Source organism: Anguilla rostrata, chromosome 1, assembly GCF_018555375.3.
Source record: "Anguilla rostrata isolate EN2019 chromosome 1, ASM1855537v3, whole genome shotgun sequence".
NCBI classification, from domain to species: Eukaryota; Metazoa; Chordata; class Actinopteri; order Anguilliformes; family Anguillidae; genus Anguilla; species Anguilla rostrata.
This window is the reverse complement of record NC_057933.1, coordinates 31,085,226-31,106,577: the sequence shown is the minus strand read 5'-3', so window position 1 is coordinate 31,106,577 and position 21,352 is coordinate 31,085,226. Positions and strand designations below refer to the sequence as shown.

Here is a 21,352-nt window from a genome sequence, read left to right as displayed (position 1 = left end):
GTGTCGTTAGTGAATGCAGAAGAGAGCTGTTGATGTCTAGTCTTGATTCTAGACTTTGCAATTGCCTTTGGAGATTGTTGTTGGGGTGTGACAACATGAGGAAGACAGCAGTGTCGACGCAAATTAAGCTGGCCGTTATAAGGCTCAGAAATGAAAATCAATCAGGAACACTGCAAAAACCCTGGGCATGCCCAAGTCAACAGTTTGGTTCATCATTAACAAGAAAAAAGCAACTGGTGAACTCAATTATGTCAAAAGTATACTCCGCTCAATTATGACCGGAGAATACTCTCTATGGTGAAGAAAACCCCCCTGAAGAAAACAGCCCAACAGATCAAAAACACTCTCCTGGATGCAGGTGTAGATGTGTCAAAGTCTACCATACGTAGAAGACTGCACCAGCAGGACTACAGAGGGTACACTACAAGATACAAACCAATGATAAGCCTGAAGAACAGAAAGGCGAGATTACAGTTTGCTAAAAAAGCACCTAAAAGAGCCCCAAGAGTTCTGGAACAAAAATTATCTGAGTCCAATTGAACATGCATTTTACATGCTGAAGCAGGGCCGGCCCTAGGATTTTGGTGGCCCTAAGCGGGGGGGGAAGGGGGCGGGGGGGTTTGCTTGGTAAAATCCTTCTTACATTACATTGTTATGAAATGTTCAGTTCCATTTAAAATTTATACTGCTAGTTCTACGATAGGGGATGAATAATGTAATTGCGAAAATAACGTTATTTACCTTAGATAAGCATTGGATTGTGTGGCCCCCCCCCTAGCGTTTGTGGCCCTAAACAACCGCATAGAGCATTTATGCCACGGGCCGGCCCCGAAACAAGCAGGAACTGAAGATGGCTGCAGTACAGGCCTGGCAGACCATCACCAGGGAAGATATCCTGCGTCTGGTGATGGCTATGCATCACAGACTTCAAGCAGTCATTGCAAAGGATATGCGACCAAATATTAAAAATGATTACTTTATTATACATTATGTTAGATGCCCAAAAATGGGGGGACTATGTACAAAAGGTTCTATAATTTCTAAATGGTTCATCTGATATGTATGAAAATATCCTCAAATTAAAACTGACAGTCTGCACTTCAACCTCATTGTCATTGTATCCTTTCAAACTCAAAGTGCTTGAGTACGGAACCAAAATAACAAAAAATGTGTCACTGTCCAATGAATTATGGTGCTCACTGGAGCATAAGATGTGTGCTGGCAATGTTTGATTCCTAGCTGAAACACTGTATCGTTATGCAAGTTACTTAAACTGAAATACTTCAGTAAATATCCAGCAGTATAAATCGATTGTATGTATAATAATTGTCTGTGTTATTTGTGCACTCAGTTGAAAGCTTAGGCATGCAGTTGGGTATGTATTTGGAAGAACGTATGTGCCATTCTGTGATTTACGTAGAATGAACAGGTGTGTAATTTCAGGGAGAAGATTGGAGTTGGTTGTTTTTTTGTTTAAAAAAAATAATTTTAATTTTAATTTAATTTTAATTTCTAACAATGGCCACTAGACGATGAGCAGTGGCAGTCTGGTCAAACAGAGAATTTTGAATGTGTACCTTAAAATGAATTTAGGCATAAATGCATAAACTACTTTTCAATACTACACATGCCACAGGTTAGTCATGTTTCACTGAGGAAATCAAAGGAACAGCAGAGTTGGCCTGGATGGCATTGACTGTAATAGGAAGAAACAAAAATTCCTGTTAGATTTTATAAGGAACTTCTTCCTGTACTTCCATCCCATCTGAGTACTTGAATTTGACATGAAAGGCCTATAATTTTGGGCCACTTCCAAAGAGCACTTCAGCTTCCAACCAAAGCTCACAGCCTGAGAGAAAACGTGCAATTTAAGCACAAGCAATTACATTATGGCAATTTCATATTGCCTTTAGCTTATGGCATGTTCAATTGGTTTCAGATCATGTGAATGACCTGACCAGTCAAGAATGTTTCTGTTTTTGGCTTTTTTGCTTTACCAGTGCTCTTTTTCTTCTTAATGATGTTACTAACAGTTGATTTTGGTAAGTTTAGGTTTGAGCTTTTCTCCGGCTCATAATGATTTCCTTGATTTTCATTGGAACAAGTGTCATCCTCATGTTGAGAAAGGCCCATAACAGACTCCAAAGGCAATCAAAATCATAGAATCATGACTAGATACTGAAAGCTCTGTTATACCTGCACTAAGGAAGCAATTGAACACCCCTGACCAATCGAAAGACTTGTGAAGCCATTTGTCCCAAACATTATGGTGCCCTGAAATGGGGAGACTATGTATAAAAAGTGCTGTAATTTCTACATGGTGAAACCAAAAAATATAAAAAATACCCTAAAATATAAGCTGAGAAAGTGCACTTTCATCACATGTGAATTGTCTGATTACAAGAGCCAAATCAAGAAAAAAAATATGCCTTTGTCCCAAACATTATGGAGCTCACTGTAATTGAGATTAATTAAAGGGAGTCTGTTGTCAGAACTAAGCAAATAATGTTCATGGGAAGAAAGTTTTGCTCCTCTAAGGAGAGGCTAAGTAGTGAATTACAGATTTATACAACCCTGCAGACCTGGGTCAATTACGTATTTGTTTTGGATTCAAATACCTTTCTGTGCTCTATTGATCTTGCCTGGTGTAATTGAACCTTCCAATATGAACAGAAGGCAGGGTTTGCACTTTTTGAGAGTATTTCATAGGTTCCAGTGCACCAGACAAGATCAGTAAAATGTAGAAAAGTATTTGAATCCAAAACAAATACATATTTGACCCAGGTCTGCAACCCTGTACCTCTTCTCACATTTGGACTAGATAGGAGCAGCTTGCTAATTCAGTGGGAAACCTCTTTTGTCAAGATTGGATGACGTCGGTGCTATTGTCCAGGGCAACTTACCAAGTAAAGAACAAATCATACACAATGCTTTCACAAGAACAAGTAACCTTGATTTTATAATTTCTAAAATTCACACAGAACCACAGAACATGTTGTATCTGCAATTATTGTACAACACTGGGCAGTAATTATTTTGATCATTTTCAAATTATGTTTTGCGTACTTGATTTAAATTCCTGCTTGTAGATCAGTGTAGTTGCACTCATCATAACTCTAGTGAATTTTTTTATGATACTTGTTTTCTAATATTATCCTATCCTATCCTATCCTATATCATATTACTCTGATCATTTTACTGTCTTGAAGTGAATTTGGAGGCAGGTGTTACAAACCAATGAATATCACCAACATGGTGTGGGAATTAGGGATGGGTAAACATGGGGTCGAAGGGTCAGATATCAGACAGAACAGAATTTGAACCCAAAACAAATTAATCGGAATTCCTACATTAGATATGCAAGTGACTATGAAGTTCAATAAATTCATTATATATATCCAGGAATTGACACTGTATTTCAAAATGTAAAGTATAATAATCATATAATAGTTTAATAACAATTTGCAGATCAGGTAGGCAGAGTTCTGAGATTGAGCAAATTATATTTAAAATAACACTGGGATTTACATATTGGAAGCTTTGGGTTTATATGTGCATACAGAATGTGGAAAATGTGCCAGGATGTTTTCAGGAAGTTTCAGAATGTAAGGACTTTCTGATAGTTCCCCATTACAGAGAGCATGTAGAGGAAAATGGCCTTGCAGTGCATTAACTTCCCTCAACCTCATCAATAAATAAAGCCTATTTGAGAAATGTCGAAAGATCTGAGAGGAATTCTCGACTGTGTGTGTGCGTGTGTGTTTAGGTGTCGGGCCTTGAATTATTATGTACACTTTTGCTTTGGCAAAGCCTAAATTTTATAGGGCCCCAAGGCCAAATCTGAAAGCAGTACTACCAAAATATAATTGGAAATAAGAGCATCAAGGCCAGAAAGCATATTGCAACAGCACATATCCCACTCAATCAATCATGCAATCAATAGTCACAAGAGAAAGGAGTACATTCGTAAAACTATTTGAACCAATTGTCTTTTATACCATAAGACAGAAATGTGGCAGGTACAAGAACATTTCCTAATTATATGGTAGATGACCAGATTATTATATGTACTTGGACTTTCCTATTTATTTTAAAATTAGCTAGCTAGTGCTTATTCATCATTAAGTTGATCACTGAAGAAACTAGCTAATTAAAAATGTTTGAAAACTCATCTTGAAACAGAATTTGGAAAGCTCACTTGAAAGATTTCTTTCTTGAGCCGCGTTTCCACCGAAATTACCCGGAACTTTCAGTCCCAGGAACTACTTTACCAGGAACTAAAAGGTTCCTTCAGCCAATGGTTGTCTGCGTTTCCACCGGGGTCTAAAGTACCGCGAAGATTAGGTAAATTAGCCCACTGACGTTGTCGTCGGTCCATCTGTCATATGAGTTCTTCTGTAACCCCATACTACCACCGAAGTAGCCTACATTATTTTCTAATAACCGGGACAGCCCGGAGGGGTTTATTCCACTTATATACAACGGGTTACCAACAATGAATATATAGTTACTTTTGTATTTATTGATTTTCATATATCCTCTCAAACACATTCATTAACAGCAGAAAACATGCACACGTTGTAAACAATTAGCTGTTTTATTACTTTCTCGTCGTCAATTCCATATAGGCTAATCGCAAAATGACAAGAATAGAACGAAAACTCGGACTTGCGTGAAAATGTAAATTAGTAGTGGTACAGCCACCGTTTGCTTTCCTTCGAAGTTACTGCTAGCCGAGCAGCGACGTGTGCCCTCCAGATGCGAACCATGCACCATAAATGAGTCCATAGTCTTCCTGGTCTTTTCGTGGAATTGAAAAATGGCAGTAAAATTGAGTAAAATTACGGCAGTCTGAAAAAGCTAAAGGGAAGATTACTAGAATTAACCTGTTATTTTATCCGGATAAAAAGTGCGGAAGGTGATTTCCAGTTTGCTTGTACTGTATCACCAATGTTAATTATGCAGAACTACCGCATACCTCACATAACTGTATCAAACGTTTTGAGTCAATTACAACGGGCTAACAAAGAAAATCCGGAAGAAAATATTCAGCAACCGAATTAATCCGTTTGAATGTTTTGGTAGCCTACGTAATATGCTGTCCCAGCACGAATGCTTAGCATTTTATAAAACGAATACTAAAGCAAGAAAAGAACAGAAGAGCACACGTTATAATTCCAAGACGTTGACAGGTTATAACCAAAAGTAGGCTACTGCGCCGCATAACATACAAGTTTGATTTGAAGTTATTATGAAAATAAATTGGTTTGCGCTGCATATTTTCAAACATGGCGGGTAATGGCGGAAAATAAATACAACACAAACGCTACGAGTACTCGACCAATCAGAAATGTTCAGCGCTGCAAGCTCCACCCAAAAGGTTCCTGTACTTTCGGAAAGTACTACCCCCCGATCAGGAACGTTTTGGGGGGTAAAACAAAGCCCCCAGAACTAAATTTAGACCCTAGTTCCTGCGGTGGAAACGCACTGAGTTCCTCAAAAGGTTCCTAGTTCCGGGGTATAGTTCCTGCGGTGGAAACGCGGCTTTGGATGCTTTCCTGTTACGTTGATGCAGCTATTACACAGCAGGACTGTGCTTGGTGTGAATGTTTGGAGGCACAACATAAAAAAGAGGGGACACAAGCCTGCTACCAAGAGCATAAGGCTAGTTTTTGGATGATGGGAATACTGTGGGAAAACACTGCTGAACAGCACCACTTTGACTTATAGTGAAAAATGGTCTAGAGAATTACTTCCACAAGGCATGGGTAACTTTGAAACTTTTTTGTGTAGACGGCACTGTGCCTGTATAGATTTTAAGGCAAGGTGCAAATAACCATGCAGGTACTTATTTTGTAAGGACATTATGGCCAAAATGCAGGCCATCCAGCACAATATCTGTATGGCTGCTCAATAAGTAAAGATCTGGTGTGTATAAACACCAGTTTAAAACATCTCTTAACCCTTTCGTAATGAACGTGATTTTGTAACATCAATTCTGTCATCTAACGTAGTCTTTCATCTAACATAGTCTGTCATCTGACATTTTTGGGGAATGAGTTATGTTAGCAGGGTTTCCCTTACTAAATATCCCTCTTCCCATAGGCTGGTTATTTTCAGGGGGAGGCCCCAGCTGGAGGGGGCATATTACTGAGTCAAATTCTAAAACATTTTCCAGCAAAAAATCTTGGACCTGATTCCATCCCTGCTTAAATCCTAGAGCACGGGGGCTATCTTTGCATCAGAGCAGTTCACCTGATCTTCTTACTGGCATGGTAGTAAGAGAGCATCTACCATCAATGGAGGAATGCAAGTATCTGTAAATCAACAGGGATAGATCCATCTGCAGCAACAATAGAGGCATATCACTCTTCGCAGTTGCTGGCAAAGTCGCAGTGAAAATCATGCTCCACCAACTCATTTACACTATTGCTGAAAACCTGTCACCAGAATCCTAGTGTGGCTTCAGAAAAAAATAGAAGTGCAGTGGTGGACATGATCTTCACCACATGCTAACTGCAGGAAAAGTGCACCTGTCATGACCTTTGTGGACCTTTCCAAAACCTTTTTTTCACAGTCCATTGTCATCTCCTTTGTTCTCCTGCAGCATAGCTCACCAGGAAAGTTTGCTAATGTCTTGCAACCGTTCCATGATGGGACAGTGTCTAAGGTTACAATTGGTGGGCAGTAATCTGACCCGTTTGGAGTAGGCTCTGGTGTGAAACAGGGCTGTGTACATGCACCAGTTCTCTTCAACATCTTCCTCCTGTGCGTTATAATACTACTGCTCCAGGCATGGAACAAGAGTGGGGTTATCCTGGCTCTCAGGGTGGATGGGAACCTCTTTAACATCAAGAGACTCCAAGCTGGAACAAAGCTCCACTCTGTATGCATACTTCAGCTCCAGAATGCCAATGACTGTGCTGTCTTAGCACACTCACCAGAAGCCCTGCAAGCCACACTTACAGCTGCTGTGGGGGCATATAGCAGAATGGGGCTGTCTGTTAACATCACACAAACAGAGGTCCTCTGGCAGTGGTCATAAAATCCCTCACAAAAGCCACCCATTTTCATCATCCTAGATTCCCCACTTGCCACTGTACCACACTTTAAGTACCTTGGAAGCTTCCTTCCAGATGACAATAGCATTGACCGGGACATCCAGAACCAGATCAAATAGGTCTCCTCATCCTTTGGATGGCTGAGAAAAAGATAGTTCAGCAATAGCAACCTGGATCTCCACACCAAGGTAGCAGTCTACCTGGCAGTATGCATCTCCACACTTCTCTACAGCTGTGAAACATGGACACTCTATAGCCATCACTTGAAACAGCTCAAATCATTTTTAGGTAAGATACCTCCAGTGCATTCGTAAAGTGGCCTGGCAGGACTATGTATCACACTCAAAACTCGTACAGAAGACCAACTGTAGGAGCATAGAGGCAAACATCATTCACTATCAACTCAGATGGCTCAGTCATACCATCCAGGTGCCATCTGACCGCCTGCCATGCAAGATCTTGTATGGACAATTACAACGGGTCTGTTGCTCCGCATGCAGTCAGAAAAAATGGCTTAAAGACTAACTGAAGACTTCCCTAAAGAAGTGTGGAATAACCCATTCCATCCTGGAGACTGAAACTGCAGATCGCTCAATCTCGCACAGACTCTGCCATCAAAGAGTACAGTTAGCTGCGGGAAAATATGGCACAACATCACCTGGCTAACTGAGACAAAGGATGCTTATGTCTGCACCTGCCCTGACGGGTCAAGATTGTTACAGGAAAGATTATCTCAAGCTCTCTTTGAAGGATAGACAGCCTGTACTGTTCTCTCCTTTCCAGCCAAGAATGGGTCCATACTTTTTTTTCTCCTTTATTTTTCTACAGACTAAACACTGCCAACATTACCACCACAGCTTGTTGTGCTTTTGACCCCATACTTGATCTTCCCATTGGCTGACAAAGTTTTTCAAGCTAATCAGAGTGTGATGAGAGAACTGATGGAAATTATACAATCTGGTGAGCTTGATATTAGGATTTATATTTGGTCATATTGCACAGTGTGACATGTAATAATGGTGAAATACAGAATCTTTCATACAGTGTGGAAAGGCCTTAAATCACTGAAAGGTCTGAAAGCGACTTTTGAGATGTATCTGTGTGCATCTGTGTGTGTGTATTTGCACATCCCTTATTACTAATATGCCATTTTCAGATAGACACATTATTAGTTTTTGTCAGAATTGTTTTATTAGTTTTAATATAAAAAGTATATGTTCAATTATTAAAATATATATTTAAGTATGAATTGTTGATTAATCTTTTGTAGTCTTTTATTTTTTATTTCCTCTGTCTGTTCATGGTTGCAACTGCTATGCATGTTTCATAATGTACATAACATATACATATGTTGAATAACATATCTAAATAAAGGCAAATACATGGTATTGGGGTATTTCTATATGTATTTTCAATTTAGAAAATTCTTGATGCATAAAGCACAATGTAGGTATGAGTTAATTGTATAGATGTTCTACTCAAGGTAGTCTGCTCTGTTTTTTTTTTTTTTTTTTTTGCAGAATAGTATTGTAAAAGAATGTTGTGCCTTTATGCGTTCCATAATTGTCAGCTGTCAACTAATTCAAAATTGACAGTTTTTAGTGATATGCCTTATTTCTTTTATGTTTCAGTTGGTCAGGCAGACTCTGTGTTGGTGTCTCAGAAGGATGATATCCTAGAGGTCATGGAGGTGCTCCAAGATGAAGTCACTACTCTGACAGCAGAGAAGGAATTGCCCAAAATGTATAGCCCGTCTCTAACAGACGAGAAAGCCACCAATGAAGAGCCAAACGATGCTAGGGAAGTTGGATTCAAGAAAATCTTCAGATTTGTTGGGTTTAAATTCACACTTAAAAAAGACAAGCCTGAAAAACCTGCCCCTGTGCAACCGACTGTCAACGAAGAGGAGGCAGAAGAAGCAATTGGCCCTGAGATCACTGAAAAAATTCCAGAGGTGCTGGATGGTAGAGAAGGAGCCTCTGAATCTCCCACTGAAGTTGTTGTCTGTAAGGGAGTGGACAAGGAGACAACTGAACAGTCTGTAGAGCAGACAGAGAATATTGAGGAGATAACCCCAGAGGCAGAGCCTCCCATAAGCCCCGTTGTCCAGGAGATCCAGTCACCAATAAAAAGATTCTTCACACAGGGCATTTTCTCCAGTTTAAGAAAAAGATCCAGCTTTAAAAAGCCTGCAGAAGAAGCACCACTTAAAGAGAAAGTTGTAGAAAAAGAATCTAATACGGAAAAGGCAGAATCCCCAAAAGAGGAAAGTAAAACCTCCACAGAAGACGAGGTCCCATCTCGACCTGAGCACGAACACCAGAGTACTGCACCAGAGGAACCTAAGGTTGGGTCGCTCACTGAAATAACACTGGCTGCTGAAGAGAAACAAAATGAGGGTAAAATTGAGGTTAAAGCCCACACCGTTCAAACTGCTTCAGAGGAAGACACAAGTACCCTGCCAGCTGACACTGGTAATGACATTAAGGCTACAGAACAGGAATCAGGGGACACTGTTAGTGAGTGGACATGTCCTGACAAGGTCAAACCAGTGTTAACAACTGAGGCAAACCTTCTGTCATGTCAAGAAAAGGTTAAGAACCATGGAAGTCCATTAAAAAAACTATTCACTGGGACGAACTTGAAGAAACGTTCCAAGAAACTGAAAGGAAAGAGAGAGGCTGAGACAAAGTTAAGCACATCTGGTGAACCTGCTGCTGAACAGCTTCAGTCTTCTACTGACTCAGCTGAGAGCCCTAGGATTGACAGCTCCTTCTCTTCTCCTGAGGAATCAACAGAATATGTCAATGGTGATCCCCTGCAAGCTGAAGCTGAAGCAGACAAAGTCAGCTCAGACGAGGAAAGGAAGAGGGATGGGATCCAGCCATGGGCTTCCTTCAAAAAGCTCATGACACCAAAGAAACAAGCAAAAATGTCTTCAGAGAGTGAAGATGAGGCTGCTGAAAAGCCCAAGACAGCGACTCTGTCCTCAGTGAACAATTCTGTGTTCACCGAACAGCAGGAAGAGCAGAAACCCAGTGAAGAAAAAAAGGTGGAACTCAGCACAGAAGAACCCCCCAGAAAGAAGGAATCATCTATGTCCTGGGAAGCCCTACTCTGTAGGGGGTCTGCTAAAAAGAGAGCCAGGAAAACATCTGACTCTGATGGGGAGAAGGTGGAGGAGGATGAAGATCCTGGGAGAACGGTTGGATCTCCTATTGGAAGTTCCCAAGATGGGGAGCATGAATTGTTAATGTCCTCTCCTGAACAAGCAGGGAGCCCCTCTGAAGGAGATGGAGAGTCCACCTGGGCATCTCTGAAAAGGCTTGTCACCCCACGAAGGAGGGCCAGATCTGAGGATAGAGCTGAAGATTCTGCTGGTTTCTCTGCCGAACAGGTACCCTCAGACAGTGAGATGCTCAAAGAAGAGATGTCATTTTCCCTTAAGAGGCTCATCCCTGGCCGTAGAAAGAAAGGGCTGGATGGAAAACAGGAGCAGGTTTTGTCTGATGAGGGTGGCAAGGACTTTGGATCAGCTGAGGAGGACTCAGACACACCTGCCGTGATTCCTTTGTCAGAATTTTACTTAACAGAGTTTGAGGAGGTGGGTTTCATCCCTAAAGGGGAGGCAGCAGAGAAGCAAATGGACACCATTGATCCTGAGGTAACAAAGCAAGAGTTGCCTATTCCAGAGCCTACAGTCACAGTTCCTCATGAAACCTTGCCCACTGAAGTCAAAGAAACACAGGACACACTCATAGATGGCATGGAGGAACAATCAGCTTCCTGGATTCTAACCACAGCTGAGGTGGAGACTGAGGATAAAACTGAGAGCATAACTACACATCAGCAGTTAAGTGATATACCAGAAGAAGGGGCAATTGAGGATACAGCTGTTACCCCAAAGTCTATGGCTGAAGAGGTTTGTCAGGATGACACAATAGCTGAAGATGTTATTGAGTTGACGTCTGAGGCTGTGACAGCACCAGAGGAGGCATCAGAAGAGTCATTTGCAGAGGAATCAACAGAAATGGTTTCAGCAGTTTCCCGTCTGACAGATTCTCCTGGAACATCTGGAGAGACTACACCAGTGGCAGCACAGTATGAGGTGAAAGAAACAAAAGCTGTTCTGCGAGATGCTGTGGAAAATATCAACTTATCTGTAGACATCATAACTGCAACAAAAGAGGTAGAAAAGGTTTTAGTGACACACGCAATATCAGAGACCACAGCTTTCTGTATAGGCCTGGACTCACAGGAAATCCAACCTGTTGAGGAAGCCCGAGTGAAAATCTATGTGGTGGGCGTCCCTGAAGTCAGTGAGGTGCTATCTGCAGAAATAGTGTCGAAAGCTAAGAGAGATAAGATTGAAGTTGTTGGAATAACCCAGGAGGAAGTCTATGAAGCTCAGGTTGAAGTGGTCAAGACTGAATTCAAAGAAGAGGTGGCAGAAGCGATTCCACAAGTCATGGAGGTGGAGGTTGAGCAAATTAATTCAGTGAAAAATGTGTCCACATATAATGCACTTGATAAAATTTCTGAGGTTATGCAAATGGAAGAAGTAGAATCAGTAAATGAACTACAGGAACTCAGACCAGTTCAAAAATATGTAGTGAATTTGGAGAATGTCTCAGTTGATGATCTAAATGAACAAGTGGTGATAGAAGACAAACCAAAGTTTGAGCCTGAGGAGGAAGAGGAACCCCTCTGCAGTCCGTCTGCACAAGTCATTAAAGCACCCATCATGAAAGGAGAAAAAGAGGAGGAACTAGACAGAGCTGATAAGTCTGAAGGTAATGTGAAATATTACCCAATGCCAGGTGTGATCCACTGCCTAAGAGAGGAATTCAGTGCCTGCATGTCTGAGCCTCCCACTGCTGAAAACGCAGGAGACCAGGAGACTCCAATTAATGCAGAGGCAGCGGCCATCCACTTGGCTGTGGCTGAGGCGGCTATCAGCATTATCAACCCATCCACTGCATCCACTGAATCAGAAATACAGGACATTACAAATGAAGTCACAATAGAAAGAGTTTCTTCCATAAAATTTATGGATAGCCATGAAATCGATGTCCTGTTGGAAGATACGGAATTTCACTCAGCAGAATCCATCATTGAGGCAGAAATCGAAGCTGCATTAACTGATACCATTTTTGGGGAGGACATTTATGAGAGAGTGGAGGAAAAGCAGGAAGTGATGATTGCAGAGCAAGTGACCAAATTGGCAACCACTGAAGAGCAGAGCTCAATTACTGTTCAGGAGACACTTGAAAATGTGTTGGAAAGCTTAATAGAACCAGCAACAGAATTGGAGGCTGCTGAATCACATGAGGAAGAGGGAAAATGCACATCAATTCTGGAAAACTTAATACCAGCAAGCAAATTAATAGAGGAACCACAGATAGCAAAGGAGCCTGAAGCAGTGTCATTGATTGTTAATAAAGCTGAAAAAATACCAGAGGACATAAAATGTTTAACAATGCTATCAGATGCCTCTATTGAGGTAGAAGTGCAGTCACCTACAGGTCAGGAAGCAGAAGATGTGCCCACACAGTCAGAAGTGGTAGAGGCAGAATTAAGTGATGTTCATGTGTTAGAGGAAACGGAGATAGCAGCAGTGACTGAGACATATGTGAGACCCATTCTAGAGGAAAATCCGATTGATGAAAGTATTCCAATGGAAGCAATAGAAAGCCTTGAAAAAACTGCAGGGCATCATGAAGAGGAGCAGAGAAGCAAAAATCAGGGAGTGGATACAGAAACACCGGACATGGAAGTTAAATTTCTGGAGGAACAAATGGAAGAAGATGGTAAAGAAACTATGGGAGCGGTATCTCTGGAAGAGGGGAGACGAGAGATGGGGAAAAATGTAGAGAATCATCTACAGTCAAAAACACAGACAGAGGCAGTGGAACATGACCAGAACCAGGTGGACAGTGAAGGATGTTCACAAAGAGAGACACACATAATTATAGAGCTGCAACAAGATAACCCTCTGTGTCCCCAATATACGCAAGATATGGATGTTTTTCTCAGCTATGAAGAAGAATATGTGATGGTCAAGCAGGAAGATGTGAAAGAGGTATCACTTAATGCTCTTGCACCACATGTTCCCAGCCAGATGAAGGATGTGGAAGACTTCCTGAGCCAGACTAGAGTCGCAGGAGAAACTTCACATCCAGGGGAAATGAATAAAGAATATGCACAGCAGGACTCACCGTATGAATTACAGAGTGTGAACAGTGAAATGTCAAAATATCTCACAGAAACTACTGACGCTACAACAGAACAATGTAGCCAGAAGGACAAATACGTCCAAAGTCAAGTTGTGAAAACAGTTATCCAGATGCAAATGCCACTGACAGGAACACGTAAACAAGAGGTAGAAATCACTGAAGACCAGAGTCGCATTGTTGAGGAAACACAGTTTGAGAATGCAGCCGACAGCATGACTCAAGATGCTGCAGAATCAAATGAGGAAGGTGGTGAGATTTTTACCAGCTGTTTAATTAGTCAGGAACTAGAGGGAGACATTACCCAAAAGCCCATGAAAGACTCTGAACAAACTACAGCGACAACAAACTTAGAGGCAGTGAGTGAAATAGCAAAACCAGAGGATGCACAGAGCCAAGAAGGGTCATCAGAAGAAGTGATAAGAAAAGCCTCTGAAGATGGCACCATTCAAGAGGTGCTCATGAAAAATGAAACAACGAAGAAGAGTCAAACCCAGGCTTCTGGTGATGGGCAAGCAGGAGCTTTTCCTGCTGAGGTAAAAGAACAGGCATCAGCTATACAAAACATCACAGACCACTTAAGGGGAGATGCAGAGGCTATGAACCTGATAGCTCAGATTGAAACAGTAGAGGCAACCGTGGAGGCAATAGAAGAGCTGATCAGCAAAATGGAACCAAATTCTACAGAGCTAACAGCAGCATCTTGAACTGGTAAGGCCCTGATTCAACATTTACTTCAGGTGTTCCCAAACTAGGGTCCCTATTAAAAATGTTTTCATACTGTATGAATGAAATATTTTTAAATTTTAAATAAAACAAATTTTATCTGGCGTACATATTATAAACATATACTATATGACCAAAAGTGACATATGACACCCCTTGGTCTGGGGCTGTTTGGGCTTGGCCCCTTAGTTCAAATGAAAGCACATGTTAATGCTATAGCATACAATCATTCTGGATGATTCTGTGCTTCCCCAGCAGTCTGGGGATGTTTCCTGTTTCTGCAATGACCCCGAGGTTCATATAAAAATGGTTTTGTCAAGAACGGTGTTAAAAAACTGAACTGCTCTCTACAGAGCCCTGGCCTTAACCCCATCCAACACCTTTGAGATCAATTAGAAAGCCAACTGCAAGCCAGGCCTAATCGCCCAATCAGTGCCCGACCTCACCAATGCTCTTCTGGCTGAATGGAAGAAAATCCCTGCAGCAATGCACTAACATCTAGTATAAAGCCTTCCCGGAAGAGTGGAAGTTGTTATAACAGCAAAGGGCGGACCAACTCCATATTAATGCTCATAATTTTGTATGAAATGTTGTTCACATACCATTGGCCATATAGTGTATTTATATTGAACTCTTCTATAGATTTTGCATTATTATTATTATTATTATTTTGAGATGTGGTCCCTCACTCACAGGGTGACCATTACACTGGGTCTTCAGATGAATAATACTGATATAAATAATTTAATAATGAAGGAATGTCTCGTGATTATGTAGAAAAAAGGTAATTGTGGCAAACACGCCTGCCACAGGCCACCGAAGTGGCTTTCCAAGGGGCCCTCCGGCACAGAGACACAGGGAGATGTTCCAACAGTCCACATTTATTGACGAGGGTTTGTTACAGCCAAGTGAGCAGATGTTAAACACTGTCATGACAGAGAAGCTCCCCTATGTGGGTGGGGATGGCAGATTTAACCTGTGCGCACTGATTACCTCACTACGCACAGGTGCAGCCACCCCTGTTCCTGGGCCCAATTAGCCTGGCCAATTATCTAATTCATAACCAATTATCTAACTAGCCAGGTCTAATTAGCTTGACCAAGGGCAGGTGTGGCTGCTTAAACCAGCCATCCCCACACCACAGTAATGAATTGAGTTAATTCATGGTGAGAGGAATACTCTCTCAGAATATATTACTTAATATATACACATAAGTGTCAGCCATATGTATACTTTCTTTTAGGATAACAGAATAACTAGTGGATTAGAACATAATTTTGCCAAAGGAATTCAAGTATGGCATTGGCACAAAGTACACAAATACAAAACAATACATTGGACAGTAGTTGAAAAAGCATTAACTTAACAGTAAAACAGCTACATAAGAAATGCCTGTTACCCCAGTTGCCTTACTATTTTGCTCATATAATTTTGTTTCCAGCGACTCAAATTTCTCAAATTTTAGGCTTATCAAGAATTTAAACAAAATCATTGTTAACTTTTATGTATATATTTTTTTATTTAATTGATCATTTTATTCCAGTTCTTCTCTCCCTGAACTGGAATTACTAATGGCTTGTCCAGTCACTGTTTAGTGGCCTACGTTCGTGCAAGAAGCGCTGCACCTTCATTGTCCACATTCTTTCATTCACCTTGCACTGTTAGCATTTAATCAGTGGCCTGTATTTTTTTCATACATCCTTGCCAGTGAACATCCTTCTTGCTAAGGGTTAAGTTCTGGCCTGAAACATGGAAAACTTTGATTCATTAGAAAGGTCAAAAAAATAAATAAATAAAATAAGGCAGTAGGTGGCCCAAACCTTTTGGACATGGGCCTAGGCCCAATCTAATTGTAAGACATACTATAACTACTTTAAAAGCCAAACGGCTGGAAAGCAAACTCCTTTCCTTTTACAGAAGCCTTTAAACTTTGTCAAACAAGCATGTCAACACCTTTGAGCAAATTAATTGCACCACAGGCAGAAAGACTACTGCAAGCATTTTTATATACACTGAAAAAACAAAAAAGTAAGTATTTTTTAAATTATGTTTAGACTTTAATCTTCTTTCTTTCTTTTTTTTTTTGCTAAATAAGACAAAGGATTGCTAATGAGGTGAGGCACTTTGTCTCATTTCAGGATATGCCTGTGGGGTAAGAGAATTTCATGTGACCAACAAAAAATAACAACCAAATGAATAGGATATTTTCTTCTTGAGAGAAAAAACACCTCTTTAAGAGAGACTTCTTTGCAGTGTGTTAGATCTTCTGTAATTTTATAAACCATTATTTTATAAAGCAACAAGCACAAATTATGAATGCCAATAAATGGATCAAAGACTTGCTAATAGTGAAAGGAAAACACGTCTCAGGTCAGTGTCAGACGAAGAGAATGCCCTGATGAATTTTTAATGAACAGAAAAGCAAACCCTGCACTGCAGTGGGGTGGTGGATTACAGCAAGCTCATGGTGGATAGCTTTTTTCACGATATAGCATCACATTATGTAGTTCCCTCAAATTATCCCAGTTTGGAGACTGTGATAGCCTGCAAGTAAAATGGGTTTGATCTAGGACCATATATAGAAAATATTTGCATCATAATGGCGTAGTTTACTGAAAGCAAAAAGCTTTACAAGTATTTGTATATACAGTACATTTTCAGATGCCCTGAGTGGTGACATACAAGGCCACAATGACAGAATTTATAAATGCGTTTTACATAGTCACGTGAATGCAGAAAAGGCAGTGAATGAGCAGTATTAAGCTGAGAAACATTGCTACCAACAGTGTACAACAATACACAAATGCAAGAGTGATTTAGCATAGTTACAAGTCTTAATAGTGACCCGGATATAGAATACGTTTTTTGCGACCAGCAATGATCTGAAAGTATAATTAGTCTGGGTCAGATTTTATCCAGGGTTTGGAGCAATCAGGCGCCAAGCCCCAGATTAAAGCATATATCCTGATATTTTGCTCTGCCTATTACCTTCAGATATCTACATGATCTGTCTGGAAAATTGATTGACCGGAAGGGCTTGAGAGACTGATTCCAGGAGTGGTGTCCCTAACTGAAGGCCATCTCCGCCCTTCTCCTGGCACCACCTGCCAATCCGACCCACCCCCCACCCAGGATGTATCTAGGAGCTCCCCTAACCACACCCTCAGCTGCTACACGTCTAACACTTCAAAAGCTTTCACCCAACTTGTAGTTGCTGATGTATGTCTGCTCTCTTTATCAACCCCCCTGTTTTGGTGCCTGGGAGCCTTTTACTGTCCCTCAGAGTGAACCATGCTGATGGTTTCACACTGTAAATGATATTTGTATCTATATTAAGGCCATGTTCAACCTCCCTTCATTCCCTTTTTTGTATTTACACTCAAATACAGCCCTAATGAATATATGCAGATAATAAAAAAAAAAAAAAACATTTATTAAAATTATGCTTTTTATGGCAGATTATGACAAAATAGGTGAATGAGATTATGGAAATATGTATTCCGTAGGCATGTCCTTCCACAGAATTTATTTATGCTGTGACGCATTAGGAATATTAAATATTGTGTGTCAGCTTTGTTGTGATATCCTGTTCAGCATCTGCAGCTAACTCCACCTTTAAACAGAAGGTGAATGGCTAATCTAATATTATTTCTTGACAAATTCTAAACAAATTGTTGTTTCTAAAGTTGTGAAACTTAAATGATTAAATCTAGGTATGCCTTGTTATAAAAATTAATACTATGCAATCTCTTTTTGGTTGAAGACATTGCCAATATTTACCCTGGCTACATACGGAAAACTGCAATTGGTCTGAAGGCAGTATATGTGAAGAGGTTGTTTGGGGGTTCAAGATTTACAGATGCACATTTTTGTGGTGCGCTGTTGTGTTGTGCCCTCTGCTGGCCGTATGTGGTAAACGAACTATCTTCTATTGTCCCCACAACACAGCAATGGTTCAGGTCATTATACAGCATGTATGAGATGCATACTTGCAGCTAATGATCATGGAAGAGTATAAAGGGCGTGGCCATAAGAATAAACAGATAATTAAACTGTTGCTTGCTTCCCACAGATCAGACTTGAGACTTGACCCGCTGAAAAGTAAATGGCCTGATAAGCCCATTGTTAATGTAGCAGCAAGCCAGTCTCTGTTTTTGTTGTCTAAGGTCAGAGAATATTCAGTTATCCACAATTGTCTTTTGACTTTTTTATAACTTAAATGTGAACTTGGTAACATTTGTACAAACTGTATACCTGTGTACCTGACATATTATTGTAATATTAACAAATTTAATATAAAATAAAAATAATACTTAAAGCAGTGGCATTGATTTAATTATTTTATATTTTCCAAGCTGTTCATATAATAATGGTCATTTTAATAAAATAAACACAAACTCCTGTAAAAAAACCTTGACTGTGGCCCATTTACAAACCAGTTGTCTCTGAATCTTATGCATAATTGACATTGGTTTGATAGGGTATCATAAGCATAATATAATCTGTGTTCTTTCAGCAATATGGAAGGGAATGACAAAGCATGACCATGAAAGCCATGCCTGGAAAGCCAAAAATACAGCCCATACAGTCAAGTCAAACACACAAGGGATACAATAGGTCTTGAATTTTGATACATTCATGTGCATCATGAGCAGCAGGGGGATCTGTAATGCATGTCAAACCTGTGAAAAATCACAAAGTAAAGGAATCCCATTCAACACAAAAATATTGATTCTAAACCCATCTGTGGAAATAAATATATTGATTTAAATCTAAATACTTGTTTGTGTAAACCTATTTACATGATTATATTTTAAGGAATGCTGTATATATCCAAAAAATAGCTTTATATTAACTCTTACAGAAACCACAACAATCTAAATTGGCATGTGTGCCTACCAAAAATATAAGAGTTGGGAAAAACTTCTGTTAGTTGAACTATATATAGTGCTGTCAGTCTTTTGCTTCCTATCAATGTCACAGAGTAGAAATTGCATTTAAGCTGAATATAAGCTACATATAAGCTGTTATTTTCAGGAAAGAAACATAAGTGATCGCCTATTTACATGGTGGCCCTATAGTCACATCCAAGAATGACAATTTATGAGAAAAAAACATTCAATTCAAATACAGTTCAAGATGCTGTATGTACAGTAATGAAAACCATTATGTTTCATTATAGATCATATTCCCACTGTCATAAAGTTTATTATTATTCTGACTAATGCAAACTAGAATGAGTAGGACATCACTTTATTCACAGGGTCATTGCCTGTATCCTTGACATCAGCAATATTAAAATCCACAGCCACTGCTGTTGATTTGCAGACTGTAGAGCAGGGAAGGACAAGGATGGTCATATCTGTTTCTGGATTTCAGACCAACTTAATTAATTATCCCAAATACTTACATTATCTGACATTTTAGCTACATTCTGTGATATAAACAGCGGGTGATGAATGATCTGGTGTCTGCATGCCTGTATTCTACAACTTTATTGTGGTTTAATCTATGAGTTAACTAATGAACTGATTGAGCCAGGGTAACTGGACACTGGCCATTCAGGAATGGTTTCCCACCCCAGCTGTATAGCTAATATTTTTACCTGTAAAATATTGCTAAAGCTGCCATGTAAAAATAAAATATAATAAAAATAATAAAATAAATTCACTTGAATCACATTTTATTTCTGTGCACTATATATGCCAGAGCAGCCATTGGGCCCTGCAAGTGCAATTGCTAGTTTTGCGTCATGCAGACAGAATATTTGTCACCAGTTTGGTGGCTTCATGATCTGCAGAAAACCTGTTTATGTCAACGTGGGTTGGGCATGTCAATAGAAACATTTGGCGCTGTGCAATTTGGTGGTCAATAATGTGTTTGCATTTTAAAACATCCCAGACCAGGTTTACACGTGAATGCTGCTGCATTGTGCTATTACTCTGACCAATCGCAGCTAGTACATGCTCACTTCAACCAATCACGACTCTTTGTTGATGTAGTTTTTTTTGGAAAAAATATTAAAGGTAATTCAACTGACAAAATAAACATCAATGGAAGTACTTTTCAGGCCTTAGGCTGTCAAAATGTGCGGCTATCATTTCTTCCGTTCTCTGTTGATCCGCCAAGTTTATGGGCAGGCCTGTATAGAAGCCGCTGCCCCGTTTCCCCAATAGCACTGCCATATGTCACCCCCTGGTTTCCTCAGGTCACAGGGTGCAGTAGTTTACAGACACCCGGTTCCCTCCCACATGGCAGGACGGGTGTGACATCGCCACTTGTAGCTGCTGCATTAGTGTTGGCTGGTTGACAGCCTCCTGTTGGAAGGGCTCGGTTGAAATCGAGCGAAAAGCCCTACCAGCTGCGAGGCCCTAAATCCTGGATGGCCAACCCAGGTCCTGGAGAGTCGCAGGGTCTGATGATTTTTGTTTTTACTCCGCACTTAATTGATCAATTAAAGCAGTTGATTACACAGAGCATGCCCAATAACCTGGAGCAGGGGTGCACAACTCTGTGTGCTAGTTTTTGTTCCAACCAATTACCTTAGTTTTCTCACCGTTCTATACAATACGTTGCTTCAACTCCAATGTTTGAGCGCAGTAAAATCTTAAAGATAAACTTGCAGTCTGCAGCTGTAGCTGGTGCTTATTCTACTGCCAGATCAAGATATGATTGAGCTAATAATTAAGAGAAGTTGGCACAAAATTCTGAAAGGGATCGGTCCTTGCCTTGTTATGTACCCCTGACTCATAGAAATCACTGGTACTGAAACCAGTAGCCCTCAAAGACTGGATTCTAATGCCACAGATGTGTGCTGCTGTACTTTTCTTGACAGAACATTGAATATGAAAAAAGTGTAAACTGCTCTAATCTTTATGCTTGATGCTTCTGACAATTAGCCTGTAGGAAGTAGCCAATGGGGAAGTAAGAAACCCCTCAGATACACGATATGGCGCGTCGAGGTCACCCACTGCAAGAAACCCCACCGCAAACCAAACAGCAGATGTATCTGGCGAAGGAACGCGTGTAGTCTTACTCGGTGCTACTAGAACGGGATTCATTCAATGTTATCTTGATTATCTGACTGCAAAATAGTGTTTAAACCTTTCTTCTGTGCTGACAGTTATGCATAGACAGAACAGACTGCTGTCCGCCAGTAGTGTTTCTCTATACGGATTGCTATATGGATACATCTAACTTGTTAGACGCGGACATGTCTTTGGCTTGTATAGCCTGCACAAATACAATTGTGCATCCTGCTACGACACTGGTGTATAGGCGAGTGACTATTGGCTGCAGATATCTTCAGTTCTAGTTGTATGTTAGGACATT

The 21,352-nt window shown here is 40.4% G+C and overlaps 1 protein-coding gene across 2 annotated transcripts in view; it reads left to right on the top strand.

Annotated features, from left to right (window-relative positions):
• The window catches only part of LOC135254365 (A-kinase anchor protein 12-like), a 46,401-nt gene extending 28,063 nt beyond the window's left edge, over nt 1–18,338 (top strand). Inside the window, exons 3-4 of one of the 2 annotated variants that reach the window (XM_064334446.1) lie at nt 8,693–13,830; nt 17,015–18,338. In XM_064334446.1, coding sequence (XP_064190516.1) covers nt 8,693–13,830; nt 17,015–17,026 — 5,150 coding nt within the window. In that variant the 3' untranslated portion in view covers nt 17,027–18,338. Of the gene's footprint in view, nt 1–8,692; nt 14,006–17,014 lie in introns of both variants that reach the window. The other variant, XM_064334439.1, reaches the window with a different exon arrangement.
• The last annotated feature ends 3,014 nt before the right edge of the window (nt 18,339–21,352 follow it).